This window comes from Schistocerca piceifrons, chromosome 2 (assembly GCF_021461385.2).
Source record: "Schistocerca piceifrons isolate TAMUIC-IGC-003096 chromosome 2, iqSchPice1.1, whole genome shotgun sequence".
Classification (NCBI taxonomy): domain Eukaryota; kingdom Metazoa; phylum Arthropoda; class Insecta; order Orthoptera; family Acrididae; genus Schistocerca; species Schistocerca piceifrons.
Genome location: NC_060139.1, coordinates 612681987 through 612699714, shown reverse-complemented (window position 1 = coordinate 612699714; position 17728 = coordinate 612681987). Strand labels below are relative to the sequence as shown.

The 17728-nt window shown below is 41.1% G+C and overlaps 1 protein-coding gene across 1 annotated transcript in view; it reads left to right on the top strand.

Annotated features, from left to right (window-relative positions):
- LOC124775505 (nucleolar pre-ribosomal-associated protein 1) overlaps window positions 1-17728 on the top strand; it is a 177585-nt gene that overhangs the window by 105728 nt on the left and 54129 nt on the right. The window contains exons 13-14 of the mRNA XM_047250338.1: window positions 9858-10364; window positions 10445-10572. Coding sequence (XP_047106294.1) covers window positions 9858-10364; window positions 10445-10572 — 635 coding nt within the window. The remainder of the gene's footprint in view (window positions 1-9857; window positions 10365-10444; window positions 10573-17728) is intronic.

The following is a 17728-nucleotide window of genomic DNA, read 5'->3' as shown; positions in this document are numbered from 1 at the left end:
ACAACTCTGTGTACTCCCTTCCAACTGGTGCTTCCCTTTCATGCCCCTTGACTGTTATGACTGCCATCTGGTTTCTGTACAAGTTGTAAATAGCCTTTCGCTCCCCGTATCTTACCACTGCTACCTTCAGGATTTCAAAGAGAGTATTCCACCCAACGTTGTCGAAAGCTTTATATGAGTGTACAAATGCAATAAAAGTAGATTTGTCTTTCGCCTATCTCGTAAGAGAAGTTGTAGATTCAGTAACACCTGAGAAGTTCCCACATTTCTCCAGAATCCAAACTGAACTTCACCAAGGTTGGCTTGTACCAGCTTTTCCATTCTTCTGTAAAGAATTCATGATAGTTTGGTGATATCCACAGCTATCAGAACTTACTTTCTTTGGAATTGTCATTATTACATTCTTCTTCTTGGCGTTTGAGGGTATTTTGCCTGTCTCATACACATTGCACACCAGATGGAGTTTTGTCATGGTTTGTGTTCACAATGATGTTAGTAGTTCTGATGGAATGTTGGCCTACTCCTGGGGCCTGGTTTCTCCTTAGATCCTCCAGTGCTCTGTCAAATTCTTCTTGCACTATCATATCTCCCATCTCATCTTCATCTGAGTCCTCATCCCTGTCTATAATATTGCCTATACTGCCTTCACTATCTCATCTCTCACAGCTACCCATTTGTCTTCTACTGTATTCATTTCCCCTGTTCTGGTCAAGTTAATTTCCCTTGTATAGACCCTCTATATACTCCTTCCACCTTTCAGCTTTCCTTTCTTTGCTTATTACTGTTTTTCCATCTGAGTTCTTGATGTTCATAAAGCTGTCTCTCTTTTTTTTCCTCTTTAATTTTCCTGTAGGTGATATCTATTGTTTACATAGTGAAATGTGCTTCTAAATTCTTACATTTGTCCTCTAGCCATTTTTGCTTAGCCATTGTGCACTTCCTCTCATTTCATTTTTTAGATGTTTATATTCCCTTGTGCCTGCATCATTTTCTACAAGTTTATATTCTCTCTTTACATCAGTTAAATTCAGTATTTCTTGTAATATATAAGGATTTCCACCAGGCTTTGTCTTTTTACCTGTTTGATCCTCTGCTGCCTTACTATTTAATCTCTCAAAGCTACCCATTTATCTTCTAATGTATTCCTTTCCCCAATCATTGCCTAATGCTCCGTCTGAAAGAAATGGCCCATACACTTGATGTTGAGACATAGTACAGAAAGTGTTTAAATGGGGAATCTCTTTGATATTGTACAGGTTCTTGAGGATGTTCTGACCCCTAGATACAAATATTGTGGGTATTTACCTTTACACTTAGATGAAATGTTGCCTCATCACTGAACACCCCATGGCCAAGAATCATCTTCCTGCTACAACATTTAACTTGCAAAGTTATAACATACACCACTCCCCCCCCCCCCCCCCCCCCCCAACCCCCCTCCCCCCCATGCTTTTCCCCTTCACACACATCTAGTTGTTTCGAACTGACTACACCATTGCGCATCCTGTATGAACTATCCATCAATGGCATCTGACAATAAAATAGTGTAAAGATAATGTAAACTTTGGTACATTCGAGATATTGGAGTGTGATCTTAAAATCAGTCTCATCACCTTATTAATTACACATCTCAGTTTAAAAATGTGAAAAGGTTCACAGGCTTCACTTCCAGTGAAATGCTTGCATGGTTGACATTCCTAGATTATTTAAAGGCAGTGCATTGAAAGTCATGAAATGCTGCAACTACAGGTTGTGGGGAAACAGACCCAATGCTTGATACAGGTTCACATTCAGTATTTTGAAATCCCTGGAAACAATGATTTTTACTTATAGGGTACAATTCTTTGTTATAGCTGAGACTCTAAATACCTTTGAAACCATTCTGTACAAGTAATCAGCAGAGATTCAAGTCTATATGATACTCTTCTCTAGCTGTGGAGAAAGAGGAAATCAAGTGTTATTTTGCAGCCTGCCAGGAAAGTTGTGATACATAAGGTAGACCATGATTCTGCAAGTGATATTATACATGTTCTCACATGTTAAGATACGTGATCATTTATCAGTAGGAAGACAAATGGGGGGGGGGGGGGGGGTGGGGGGGGCTATGATCAGCAGAGCCAGTGGCCCAACCATGGTGTTCCTTCCCTCAAGGATAGATAAAGTCAAAGAAACACGGCTTAAAATGGGGCACTAATCATTGATAGATGAATCATTTTTCCATCGAGAACACCACCAGTGTTCAGTATTCATCAGTTTTTACCTCTGCAGCCCAACATACACACACTGCACTGTTTTCCTTGACAATGGAATTTCAAATAGTTTGTCTACCTCCATTGGCTAAATCCGTCATAACAATATAGTCTTGAGTTTACAAATTAAAAAGAAAAACTCAATATACATGTGAATCACCTTCCACTTACATTAACAGTCACCTGAAAAGTGCTGTGTTTGTCTCAGATGTTTCACGTTTTATACAATTTTATTGCCTCTGAAGTTAGCCAGTAGTATGCATAAGCAATCCATCAAGCTGTCTGTCAATCTCTAGCTGAAGAACAAACAGTAAAGAAGGGACTTCTTTTTGAGGGGAGGGGAGGGGAGGGTTGTAGAATGTTACATTGGCTAATATATCATACACTGTTGAGCCAAAGAAACTGGTACACCTGCCTAACAGCCGCAACAATGTAGGAGATTTGATGTTTTATCAGATTCCTGATATTCACAGTATACTCGGTAAATGGTCATACGGGAAAATCCCCACTTCATTGCTACCTCAGAGATGCTGTGTCCCATCGCTCGCGCACCAACTATAACACCATGTTCAAACCTACTTAAATCATGATAACCTGCCATTGTAGCAGCAATAACCGATCTAACAACTGCGCCAGACACTTGTTATCTTATATAGGTGTTGCCGACCGCTGTGCCATATTCTGCCTGTTTACTTATCTCAGTATTTGAATATGCATGCCTACACCAGTTTCTTTCATGCCTCAGTGTATGTGTGATCTAAAGATTCCATTCCTATTCTCTCTTTAGGAACCTTTTCGTATTTTTGTGCCATTTTAACAATGAGAATTGTTACAATCAGGAATAACACAATAAATATATCACCGTTCTACAGTTTATTGACACAATACGGATACAAAATAATTCTGTTACCAAGCACAAAGTCGTAGATGAACACTTCATGGAAATTATAAAAATTGATGATGGTTATACCATTGTCTGGGAAGTGCAAGTGAAATACAGAATTCCAGTGGAAATTACAACTCCGTTGACATACTAAACCTAGTGAATGTTGAATTCCAAGTTCCGGTATAGTATTTGGATTCTAAGTCCAGAACACAGAGCAATCAATATCAAACAGCAGGTCCTCTGCAGCATAGCACTTCCTGGTTGTGGAGCAGAACATAGCACAATGAAACGTCAGTAGTGGTGTTAAATAAGGCTCCATAGTTAATGGAGCCAGCGGCTGGGTTCACTGTATATCCTGGGTGGCCAGTCGCTGAGTGTTATGGGTGGCCAGTCACTGTGGTTTGAAGCATGCATGCGCAAAATTGGCCTGTGATGCTAGCAGTGGGCCGCGCACAGAGAAGTACTGCCAACAATGTGTCTCTTGGCCACATGTAATAACATGCTGCTGCTCATTGTGGAGATTTAATAGTGGTCGATACCACACCCCTTCACCTAGTGGAAGCGGGGAAGCATCTGCTGCGAGTATACGCCACATCCAAAGGGTCCTCTGAGGTGTCAGCATCGTTGGTGATTCAGGACGCAGGAGCATATGTACAAAAACGCCCTGGCCGAGGGTGAAGGTTGTATGGTGTGGACCTCAGCAGTGGAGCAGGTGGAACAGGAGCAGCCAGGGGCATGTCTCCATCTTCATCCAGAATTACTCGTGATTGGTGACCAGGTGACATCTCATAATCCGGGAAGGGCAGCCTGTGGGGCTGGGGTAAGTCGCTCTTGTTGTGGTTTGGTGTTGGTCAGCTGACTGTGGGCAAAAGGCATGTGTTTGCACTGGCTGGGTGGCTTGGGATAGGATGGGAACTAGAAGACTGGTAATGATGGTGTAGAGAGGGGAATGGAAAAAAACTTGGGAAACTAGTCAGAGACAAAGTGATTTGCATGTCGCAGAATCTCCCGGTCCGGAAGCTGTGCCCTGAAGACCTTCCAGCTCCAGTGCTGAATGATTGTTCCCAGAATCCAGGTTGGTTGTCAGCCAAATCCTTTTGCCCACACCAAGGTGCCAGGGTGAAACTTGGAAGCAGGCAGTGGTGGCGCTGGCTGTGGCGTCAGCATGAGTAGGCTGAAGAAGGTCTGGGGCTGCCATCCATGTAGAAGTTCCACTGGACTTTTGCCTCCGATGGGTGTGGACCTGCAACTGCTCAAAAAAAAGTTAGTGAAGCATCGGTGGAGTGATTGTGGAGGTATTCTTCATCTGAATTTTGAAGGAGTGGTCCATCCTCTCAGCTTATCCATTAGATTGTGAATTAAAGGGGCATTGAAATGTGGCGAATGCCATGCTGGGCACAGAAAGTATGAAACTCTTGACTACAGAATTGTGGACATTGTCAGTTATAAGCACTTCCATCAGTCCTTCAGCTTCAAAAACTTTGATGGTATTGGTGGTTGATGAAGCACTGTATCGAACAGTGTACAGAAATCTGGAATAAGCATCAGCCACTATCAAGAACATGTCGTTAAACACTAGTCCGGCTAAATCAATGTTTACCCTGTCCCAAGTGCGAGCACTTGGTGGCCAAAAAATAAATGAATGTTGTGGGGCTGCCTGCTGACTTTGGCAGGAGGGACACGTTTGGGTGAGTCATTCAATCTCCTGGTTCAAGCCTGGCCAGTACGTGATCCTGTGAGTCAGGAGTTTAGTTCAGGATACCATCCCAGTGACCTTGGTGCAATAGTTGCAGGACGTGCTGGCATAAAGAATAAGGAATGACCACCTGGGAGTGTCCCTCATTTGAAACGAGTAGAATTACTCTGTTGATCAACATGAACTTATGGTGGGCATTAAAGAACTGACAGAATGCCACAGAAGCCTTAGGAAGTTGTTGTTCAGGCCATCCATGAAGTATGTGACTCTGGACCTGTTGGAGTACCTCATTGTTACTGGTTGCATCTGTGACTGACAAGCTGGTAATGGGAAAAGAATCTGTGGTGGCTTCTGCTTCTTCATTGATATGAAAACACAAAATTTCCTCTTTGTTGAACCCTGGATCGGGTATCAGAGTTGGCATGTTCAGTCGTTTTGCGGATGTAAATGTCATACTGGTAGCACACCGAAAATAAAGCTCAACACTGAGGTGGTGAGCAGTCTGGTCTGGAATCTTTGCTGCTGGATTGAATAAGGAGATCAGCGGTTTGTGGTCTGTGATGAGATGAAACTTTGTGCTAGAAACAAAAAGTGGAATTTCTTTAATGCAAAGATGATGGCCAGTGCTTCTTTTTCTATTTGGGGGTACCTGCGTTGCATGTCATCAATGTTTTCGATGCATAGGCTACAGGGTGCTCAGAACCATCTACCTCCCTGTGTGCTAGGACCGCTCTGACACCTGTATCAGATGCAACCTTTGCAATAACTATCTGCTTTGTTGGATCAAAATGTGCGAGGCAAGGGGCCATCAATAACTGGAAGGCACACTTGCAAGCTTGGTGTCCACTGGAAAGGCACACCTTTTTTTCATAACTGGGACAAGGGGGCAGTTTCTGTTGCTGATGTGGGTAAGAACTTTCGGTAATATGATATCTTCCCCAGAAGGGAACGAAGCTGCATAAGTGTTGTTGGTCTGGGAAGTTTGAGTATGGCTTCGACATGTTTATTCAGTGGACAAATGTGTGAGCTGGAAATTACGTGGCCAAGGTACTCAGTCTACTGCTGGAAAAAACAACATTGTTTTTTTCTGCCTCCCTTAAGACACTGAATAAAGATTTCAAATTGTGAAGGTTTTCCCCACATGGTTCTCCCTGTTACAATGATTTCCTCTAAACATTAATGCACCCATCCACTTGAAGTACTGATTGTTCCAAAAACTGTTGAAAAATGGTGGGGGTCCTTCCATTGTCAAACATTAAGCATTTCAAATGATGAAGCCCATGCAGCATGTGAAGTGTGAAAGTGTTGAGATTCTGCATCAAGGGGAAGTTGTGGGTATGTATCTCTGAGGTCTATTGTATAGAAAAAGTTCCCAGCTTTTAATTTTGACAGTAATTCTTCTGGCTTAGGAACGGGACATGTCTCAGTCTCTAATTGGGCGTTGACAGTTACTTTCTCCGATGGCTTTTCCACTTGACTAATGGGATAGCCCATTGACTGGAAGGAATAGGTTCTAGAACTCCAGTTGCAGTTAGACGATCCAATTCTTTGTTTACTTGGTCTCTGAGAGCTAACGAAATGATGCGGGCTCCGAAGTACAGATGTTAATTATGTTTCAGTGCCAAGTGTGCATCAAAATCCTTTGCAGTGTTGAGTACTGGGGTGAACAGGTCCTCAATCCTGGGAAAGTGTCTCTAGGACAGAGTACGGAACATCATTAGATATCAAGTTGGCAGAACTGTGTATTGAAAATACAAATTTCTGAAAAGAGTCCAGTCCAAACAAGTTCTCAGTGGAATCACTGTTAATGACTTGGAAGGTAATGTGGTGGGTGACATTATGATATGTCGTTAGCAGTTCGACTTGACCACGTACTGGGATGGTATGTTTATTGTACGCCATTAGATATCTCTTTGTTTCTTGCAAGGCAGGAGCTCCAAGTTTCAAATAGATACTGTAATTCAGAATGTTTATGGCTGTGGCAGTGTCTGCTTGTAATTGAACTGGTTTCTTTGCCATTTGCACTTCTACAAAAAGACTGTTGGAGGTCTCGTGATGGTCTATTGTGGCTACCAGATAAACATCCATCTGTCGGATGGGAAGTTGTTTTGCCTGACAGGACTTATGACATACAGAAGCTAAATGGCTGTTGAAAGAACAGTGTTGGCAATAGGCCCACCTGTCAGGACAGTCTTCACATCGATGTTTTTTAAAACAATCTGGACAAGGCAGCAATCGTTTCAGTACCCAGGACCGGTTTGATCGGCTCGAGTGGGATGGACGATGTTGTTGTTTAATATGTTAATGCTATGGCATCCCACCTGTACTTTGCCATGTCCAAATCGCCACTAGTGTGGCCATTGGCTGCCGGCTCAGATGTGTTTACATTAATGGCTGCTATGTCAATCCACGACTAGTTTCTTGCTTGTTGCTCAGATCACTTCGAAGCTTTGTGCTAAGTCCAGAACTGTGTCTAATGATGGCTCTTTAAGTTTAAGTGCCTCATGCTGGAAATCTCTGTCAGGAGTACCCTGGATGATCATGTCCCTGATCATTTCTTCTGCGTAGGACTCCTTACTTTTAGGGGCAACAAAATGACACTTTTTGTCCCAAACGTTTTGCCATAAACCTTGCAACTCTGCGGCCTATTCTCTATGAATCTGGGTTGGCTGCTTCTTGCATTAGTAAAATGCTACCCTGAAGGAAATAACATGGGTATGCCATTGGTAATATTTAGTCAGCAACAAACGAATATTGAAAAGGTGAGCTCTGAAGGCTTAGATAAGGGGGCCAATTTGTACAGTAGCCAGTAAATCTCAGGTTTTGGTCAAGACAAATACAAAGATTTCATGAGGCTGGAATCTGTTACTCTGAATGTGTGGAAATGCTCCAGTAATTTGTAGGCTTCCCAATCCTCTAAAGCCTCATCAAAGTAAGGAAAAGATGGCACTTGCTGAGTTGCTTGCGAATGGAGTTATCCTCGAAGAAGTGTTTGGAGCATGTTCAATAGCAGTTTCTGGTTCTCATCCTGCTGATGAATAAATTGTGTGAGTAGAACTTTCAAAGTAGATTGTCTTATAACCAGGAATAACACAATAAGTATATCACCGTTCTACAGTTTATTGACACAACACTGAAATGAAATAATTCTGTTACCAAGAACAAAGTTGCAGAGGAACACTTTATGGAAATTATATAAATTGATGGTGGTTGTACCATTGTCTGGGAAGTGCAAGTGAAATGCAGAATTCCAGCAGAAATCACAAGTCCGTTGACATATTAAGCATAGTGAATGTTGATGTCCAAGTTCCAGTGTCACATTTGAATTCTAAGTCCAGAGTGCAGCCAGATCAACATTGAACAGTAGGTCCACCACAGTGTAACTCTTCCTAGTTGTGGAGTAGAACATAGCACAATGAGAACTCACTTGTAGACGTCAGTAGCGGCGCTACATAAGGCTCCGTAGTTAATGGAGCTGGTTGCTGGGTTTGCTGTATATTCTCAATGGCCAGTTGCTGAGTGTTATGGGTGGCCAATTGTTGTGGTTTGAAGCATGCACACACGAAGGCGGCCTGCGATGCTAGCAGCAGGCCGTGCACAGAGAAGTATACCGCTGTTCGGTGCAGAGATTTAGTAGTGATGAATACCACAAGAATAATTCATTGTAGTGTTGAGGCATTGGGCAATAGGTAGGTACATATACAAGGCGTCGAAAGTTGTAGCTTAGCTTTTGGAAAAAACATTCTTCAGAGTAAACAAACTCTGGAGAATGTTATTGTCCAAAAGCTAAATTACATGTTCCAAATCTTGTTTCTGTGCCTGTCTAGTAGTCCAACACCTCAGGTGTGAATAGTTATCTTCACTCATCTCAAGTGTATGTGTGCCACCCAGGACTTTTCTGTCTCTGTCTCTTTCGTAGAATCCTTCTATCAATACCCTCCACTGTTCCTTTCTTCATTGTGTACCACCCAACATGTCTGTCCCATAACTTGCCCCCAAATCCAGCATGAACTTTTTTAACCTCCACCTGTTTCTTTCCTCCCTCTTCCCATTCCATACACTTTTCATTTTCTTTTCATTTTCGCATAATGTGTGCTACAGGAGATCGTTATTGCCCCCAGTCCAGAAGAGGACAGTGGCTGTGCATGTATAGGTTTGTTAGCTCTGTTGAAGAACTTTGTTCAAAATCAAACAATGGAAACTCCAGGTAGGAAAATAAACAGCATAGTGTTGCTTACCGTAAAGAAGACAAGAAAACCTCCACCGCCGGCCGGAGTGGCCGAGCAATTCTAGGCGCTTCAGGCTGGTTAGTTAGGTTTAAGTAGTTCTAAGTTCTAGGGGACTGATGATCTCAGATGTTAAGTCCCATAGTGCTCAGAGCCATTTGAACCAACCTCCACCTGTTCCTTACCTCCCTTTTCCCATTCCATACACTTTTCATTTTCCCCCAGTCCAGAAGAGAACAATGGCTGTTCATGTGTAGGTTTGTTTGCTCTGTTGAAGAACTTTGTTCAAAACCAAACCATGGAAACTCCAGGTAGAAATATAAACAGCATAGGAAAAGTGCTGCTTATCATAAAGAAGACAAGACATGTTGCAGATATACACAGTTAAAAGACACTCACACATAGCTTTTAGTGACAGCCTTCATTGGCAAAACACACACACACACACACACACACACACACACACACACACCTCTAGCACACATGATCACCGACTCCAGCATCTCGGTCTGCCTGAGATACTGGATTTGGCAGTCGTGTGTGTGACGTGTGCTTGCTTTTGTGTGTGTGTGTGTGTGTGTGTGTGTGTGTGTGTGTGTGTGTGTGTTTTCTACTGATGAAGGCTGTGGCTGAAAGCCATATGTGAGTGTCTTTTAATTGTGACTGTCTGCAACTTGATGTGTCTTTTTTATGGTTTGATTCAAAACCATTTGTATTGTAGTGCATAAATATGTGATTTTGAAACTGGCATGGTTGAAACTAAGCCAAAATGTTAGTTTTATGTTTTCTCTGTTTTTCAGATCATGAAACGTATTCAAAAATCCTGCCAACAATATCAGAAAACATAACCCAAATGACAGTTGTTGACCAATTTTATTTAAACCTTATAAAAGCTGTATTTTTTAATGCCTGGAAAAATGAAAATAAGAATACAGAACACATACTGTCATTTGTGAAGATGCTTCTACCATTAATTGTGAGAGTTTTGGAAGAAGGCACAACATCTGCTGCAGATCTGGTCATACTACCAGAATTGATAAATAATTGTGCTGACAAATTGAACTCTTTAACTGAGTTGAAAGTTTTGAAAGGGACACAATTGTGGTTCAACTTTTGTCGAGTTTGTTTGAAATTTGGGCTACAAAATGAAAATGAATATCATTCAGTGCTACTTCCACTTCTCACCAGGTTCATCAGTGGCATCTACGAAGAAAACAGCAATTCTGCTGAGGCAGTTAAATTATTCCAAATGACTGTATCTCATTCAAGATTTCTCAGTGTTGTCCTTGGCAAAACTCAGGCAAAGGGTAAGGGCTTAGTTATCTCTAAACAACTTTTATTTTCAGCATTTTTTCTTCTGGAATAACTTTGATTACAAATTTATTAGGTAACCTTGTGAGACTGCTTTTGATGCTAGCAACAAGAGCACCATCTGTCATGCTTCCAGAACATGTACCTGTCCTTTTGGGAGCATATGGTGCAACGTTATCTAGCACAGACCAGTTGATTTTGCAGGTAATATGGAATATTCCAAACCTCAAAGTTCCTTGCATTCATATTTTGTTCTGCTCAAGAAATTTATGTCTTAAGAAAATATGTAAGTGTATCAAATGAAGACGCAGTCAAGAAAATTAATGAACTGTTGACCTGAATTAGGGGCCAATACTTAACATCAGGAGGCAAAATGTACAGTACTCCCAGCAGGCAAATATAAACAAATATAAAGGTAAAAGGAACAAATTGCTTAGCTTTTGGAAATAATAATTCCTTCATCAGGAAGAAGAGAGGAGTATGTTAGGTAAGGTAAAACAGGAAGGACATGTGACTGCCAGCCGGTGTGGTTAAGCGGTTCTAGGCACATCAGTCTGGAACAGCGTGACCACTACAGTCGCAGGTTCGAATCTTGCCTAGGGCATGGATGTGTGTGATGTTGTTAGGTTAGGTTTAAGAAGTTCTAAGTTCTAGGAGACTGATAACCTCAGATGTTAAGTCCCATAACGCTCAGAGCCATTTTGACATGTGACTCAGACCGAAGGATGGGAGGGACCCACCTGTGATGAGGACAAGGATAGACAGGGAGTGTGAACCCTTTTTCACAATACAGGTGGGTCTGAGGAGAATATGTCCTTGACTTGAAGGAAAATTCAATCTCACCTCCGTAAGGAAGAAACTATTAGTTCTGAAAACTAAGTAATGTTTTCCTTTTACTTTTGGATGTGTCTTATTGCTGAAAATACGTACATATAACTTAAATCCTAAATCCTGCAATAACATGCTGTAATCGGACATATACTCCAAAATAACCATAAATTTAACAGAAAAATGAGAGGTCCTTAAGCCTGACTGGAAGTTTTCTATGCTGCTTTCTGTTAGTACGGACCACCTCCAGTAGAAAGGTGCCAAGTGACACATTGTGGTTCTCATACGATTCTACAAACCTTTAGAGTCCATTGTCAGACTTTCCTTTTTCCCTTAACACTTTATGGTCTCTCTTCCTTTCAGCAACATAGAACATAAATTTAAAGAAATTATTGAGGAAAAAGAGAAGCATTTACTCTCTACATACCTTTACAGTAATGAATGGAGAAAGGTCTTTTCCTTTTTTGTCACAATGTCTGTGGCTTTCAAAACATCTAAAATAGTTCCTTTGACAGGAGAAGGAGAAAAGGCAAGTGGAAGGAAAAAAAATGTTCATATGTTAAATGGAAGAAAAAAGCCACTCAGAATACCAAATGTACAAGTTGGAGGAAAACAATATTTTCTGATCATTTTTGACCATATCACTTGTCCGTGGACATATGGTATTCTTGCCAGCTGTATTCTTGCTGTTATATTCACAATTTTATACTCAATAATCTATTTGCACATCCACAACCATTGCTTTTTCTAGTCTGTCATTCACTGATCACAAGACCCGTCACATTGCTCTGCCTGGTGCCTTCTTTTTTCTCCAGTATGAAAAATGTTGTCCATAATGGGCTGAACAATTTAAATGTTTATTATTCATTGACCAATTTCAATTTTTTTTGTTATTATCAAGCAAACTGTGAACTTAGCAAAACACAGATAGAATAAAATGTGTAACATGTATAAAAATATCAAATTGCTCTATATCGAGATAACTTGAGATAAAGCATAGTACTTAACAGTCCTATAAACTCTGTCTAATATGGCATTCTAGAGTTGTTGACTGTACTGCTAGATATCACCGTCTTTCTTGCATGATATTGTTGACGTTAACATTGTAATTCTATAAGAGACAGCAAAGGACTTGGAAGAGCAGTTGAACGGAATGGACAGTGTCTTGAAAAGAGGATATAAGATGAACATCACCAAAAAATGCAAAACGAGGATAATGGAATGTAGTCGAATTAAGTCAGGTGATGCTGAGGGAATTAGATTAGGAAATGAGGCACTTAAAGTAGTAAAGGAGTTCTGGTATTTGGGGAGCAAAATAACTGATGATGGTCGAAGTAGAGAGGATATAAAACGTCGACTGGCAATGGCAAGAGCGTTTCTGAAGAAGTGAAATTTGTTAACATCGAGTATAGATTTAAGTGTCAGGAAGTCATTTCTGAAAGTATTTGTATGGAGTGTAGCCATGTATGGAAATGAAACAAAGGACAATAAATAGTTTGGACTAGAAGAGAATATAAACTTTCGAAATGTGGTGCTACAGAAGAATGCTGAAGATTAGATGGGTAGATCACATAACTAATGAGGAGGTACTGAATAGAATCATGGAGAAGAGGAGTTTGTGGCACAACTTGACTAGAAGAAGGAATCGGTTGGTAGGACATGTTCTGAGGCATCAAAGGATCATCAATTTAGTATTGGAGGGCAGTGTGGAGGGTAAAAATCATAGAGGGAGACCAAGAGATAAATACACTAAGCAGATTCAGAAGGATGTAAGTTGCGGTAGGTACTGGGAGATGAAGAAGCTTGCGCAGGATAGAGTAGCATGGAGAGCTGCATCAAACCAGTCTCAGGACTGAAGACAACAACAACATTGTTGGCGTGACTTGTCGCCTTCATCAACTGCTACCTGAGACTGACTGTCAGATGGGGTGTGACCATAATTAATACCCTCAGCCTTACGGCTCCATCCACAGTCAGCTCCTGCAGGCACTGCCCTCAAGTGTCCGAGCTGCCCAATGCTCTATGCACTGTCATTCCTGCTGCCTTCCCACTCCGTCTGTTGTCGATTCCTGCTGCCTTTCCCACACTGTCTGTTGTCCATTCCTGCTGTCTTCCCACTCCATCTGAGATTCAAAGCCACAGACAGCACCTTCTAATGAACGTTCACCTGATACTCTGTCTGCACTTCTCTCCTTGCTACCTTCCCACTCTGTCTGTAATCTGCTCCTGAAAGCACTGCCAATGAGTGTCCGTGCTATCAAACACTCCATGAGATGTCCATTCCAACTAACTTCCCACTCCAACTCTTGCGTAGCATTGATGTTTTTGTGATCTGATGCCAACATTTATTGTAGTGTCATTGGCATTGAGAAACAGTCAAAACTGCTAACATTAAGCTGTGCTCCATGGCCTGATAAAATCCCTGTCAGATATTACAAACAATTTGCACCTGAGTTAATTTCCATGTTAACCACTTTGTACCGTAGATCACGTGAACAAAAGATCTTCCCAGTGAAGGAAGCACAGGTCGCAATCATGTACAAGGAAGGTAGCAGAAGTGATCCCCGAAACTTCTATCCAGTCTCATTGATACCCATTTGTTGTAAAATCCTAGAAGATATTTTGTGTTCAAACGCAGTGAAGTATCTCAAACAGACTGAAGTCCTCGCCATGCTTCTGAAAACATCAATCATTTGAAATACAACTTGGTAAAACCCAGCTCACAATTTTCTCAGATGGCATTATGAGGTCCACCGGGAGAAAATTATATGTCCTCTGGTCCCGTAGAACACTTTTCCACTTTATTCCTTTAAATGTAGACATATTGATGTTACTCAAGTTTACTGCAACGAGTAACTGAGGACTTCCATCCAACTGGTTTATTGTCATATTGTGAATTCATAGACCTTTCCAGCTTACAGTATTTCATATGACTGACTTTCTCTCCTATCAAAAATCCATCCTTTTTTTTCTTGTTTGGCATTCTTAACGTTTCTCCAAGAAAGGCCTCTGCTTGAAGCATTTGTGGGACGATGTACGGCACTGGGGTCTCTCTGCTGCTCCTGTGCTGACATCACAGCATCTATCACTGTGTCTGCTACACTGCACAAAGTCCAACGAATACCTCAAACAGAAATTATGAAACACAAGCAGAAATTTAATCTCATACATATTATGGAATAAGTAACTAATACCAAAATCAAAACTTTATTTTATTGTTGCTCATATTACATCAGGTCCGCCCTCGTGGTCTCGCGGTCCCGAGCACGGGGTCCCGGGTTTGATTCCCGGCGGGGCCGGGGATTTTTCCTGCCTCGAGATGACTGGGTGTTGTTGTGTCGTCATCATCATCATCATTTGTCCCCATTACAGTCGGAGGAAGGCAACGGCAAACCACCTCCATTAGGACCTTGCCTAGTAAGGTGGTGCGGGTCTCCCGCATCGTTCCCCTACGCTCTGTAAAGAAGCATGGGACTTCATTTCATTTTTTTTTTTTTTCATATTACATCAGACTTAAAATATTAATGTTTGTTCATTCATATTTATTGTTGAGAGTAAAGAAATGTTAAATCAAAGAATACATTCATGGGAAATACCTAAAACTAAAACCCTCACAGATGCTGCCCCTGCAACTGAGCAAATGTAATACTATTGACTAATTAACTATGTACATAGAAATAGAGAAACTTTAATATATACAGGGCGTCTCTCCTTGGAGTCATCAGGTGCATTTTCCTGGGTGTTTCTGACAGATATTTTTGCAATTTCATTTTTGCAATGTGTAGATAAACTCAACCCAAACAAATAGTGCTCATCATGTATTTCATGTGATGTCCAGTGTCAACAGAAAGCATCAGTCTGTTTCCCATTACATACAAAATTATTTTTAAATCAGAATTTTATATGGTCATTTGATAGAGTGTCTAGTGATTAGTCTAATGCAATACTGTATTCATTTTATCGATGTGATTACCAGGAAGAATAAAACATGAAGAATAGTGAATATTTCAGCACCGAGATGACTGCCCTGGCCTGCACAGAGTGTTACAAGCCAAGCATGCAACACTACTGATTTGATGCAGTATTGCTGTTCATTCTTCAAGTTTTACTGTCCCTGTGAATGCATTTCAATAAAACGAATATCACACTAGCGTAATTTGGAACTGCTATTTCTGGTGGGCACATATATTTCTGTTTTAAAAATAATTTTGTTTGTAACGGGAAACAAACCGTCATTTTCTGTCGAAAATTATATGAAAGATGGGGTGAGCACTATTTGTTTGGGCCGACTCCAGCTACACAATGCAAAAACAGAATTGCAAATATCTGTGGAAACACCAGAGAAATTGCACCTGACAACTCTCTTAGGAGACTTAGGAGAAAAATCCTGTATGCATACATATGATAGTGGAAAAACCCATTGTTGTCCAGGTGTTTGTTTATAGCTGTGCATCCCACACCCGTAACAGGCAGTGTCTGGCCTTGTATTGAATGTTTGTGATGTCATATCTCCTGAACTACATGTTGTACAATGATATAATTCTGTAGAGGCGTGTGTGGATATTGTCTGCAAAATGTTTTGTGAATAGGGTTAGTAGCAACAAAGTCAAAAAATTTAAACATCGAGCACCAAGGAGCAGTTTTTCATGTTTCTCACTGTTTATGATGTGACATTGAACAGGTTTTGTACATTGATATCGTGTTGTAGGTATATTTCAGCAGCATATGTCTGTACTGTCTGCAAAATTTATTTTGAGTAGACCTAGCAGCAAAGATGTAATTAATTTCTAGGTCATGCATGATGCAGCAGTTTTTCATACATCTTATTTTTTATGATATCGTATCTCCTGAACTACTCTGAGGTAACAAAAGTCATGGGCTACCTCCTAATATCGTGTTGAACCTCCTTTTGCTCAGTGTAGTGCAACAAATAGACATGGCATACACTCAACAAGTTGTTGGAAGACTCCTGCAGAAAAATTGAGCCATGTTGCCACTAAAGCCATCCATAACTGCAAAAGTGTTGCCGGAGCATGATTTTGTGCACAAAATGGCTTCTTGGTTATGTCCTCTAGACATTCAATGGGATTCACGTTGGGCAATTGTCTGGAATGTTCTTCAAACCAATCTTGAACAATTATGGCCTGGTGATATGGTGTGTTGCTATTTGGAAACATATGATGTCCATGAATGACTGCAAATGGGTTCCAAGTACCCAATCATAACCATTTCCAGTCAATGATCGATTCAGTTGGATCAGAGGACCCAGTCCATTCCTTGTAAACACAGCCCACATTGTTAGGGAGCCACCACCAGCTTGCACAGTGTGTTGTTGTTAATTTGGCATTGTGGAGTCTGCACCACACTTTAATCGTACTGTCAACTCTTACCAACTGAAATTGGGACTTATCTGACTAGGCCACAGTTTTCCTGTCAACCGATATGGTCATGAACCCATGTTGTGCCATTAGCAAATGTACTCATGTCAGTCATCTGCTGCCATAGCCCATTAACGCCATATTTCACTGCACTGTCCTAATGTATATGTCCGTCTCACATCTCATGTTGATTTCACCACTTTCACACAGTGTTGCTTGTCTGATAAGCACCAACAACTCTGTGCAAATGCCATTGCACTCGGTTGTTAAGTGAAGGATGTTAGCCACTGTGATGCCTGCAGAAATAATAAATAATAAATTATAACACCATGCATCATTCAGTGCTTTTACTGCATGAACGGAGGAAAAGAAGTAAGTTATAATCATTTTTTCTTTCTTTATTACTGAAGGTCAACTGTCAGCAAGAAAAAGTTTCATGAAGGTTTGAAGTAATATGTAAAGTTTCTTGCAAGTCACTAAATGCTCCCGTTCTCAGGTAAGGGAGTACACAAGTCTGGGAATTCATGCATCACTTCTGTTTCACACACATGCAAGGGGTGTTCAATAAATAATGCAACTCATCTTTTCTGAAAGCAGGTCAGGACTCCCAAATACACCATATTATTCCCCACCTTTTTGCTACAAAACCCTATTCTTCAACATAATCGTCTTTTGCCACCTTACTGAAAGGGGCTGTATGCCTACATGGTACCACTCTACTGGCCAACGTCACAGCCAACGTCTTGCTGCATCAATAGCTTCCCTATCATCTATGTACTGCTTTCTGCAGAGTGCATCCTTTTCTGGCCAAATAGATGAAAGTCGTAAGATGTGAGATCCAGGTTGTAGGGTGGATGAGGAAGAACAGTCCAGTGAAATTTTGTGATCTCCTCTTGGGTGCACAGACTTTTGTGAAGTCTTGCATTGTCATGGAGAAGGAGAAGTTTGTTTGTTTTGTGACAATGAACATGGTTTATTCGGTTTCCTGAGTGTAACACAATACACTTCAGAGTTGACTGTTGTACCAGAAGGGAGGACATCAAACAGAATAACCCCTTCAGAGCCTCAGAAGACTGTCATCGTGACGTTACTGGCTGAGGGTGTCTTCAGAGGAGAGTTGGTGTGGCACCACTCCATGGATTGCTGTTTTGTTT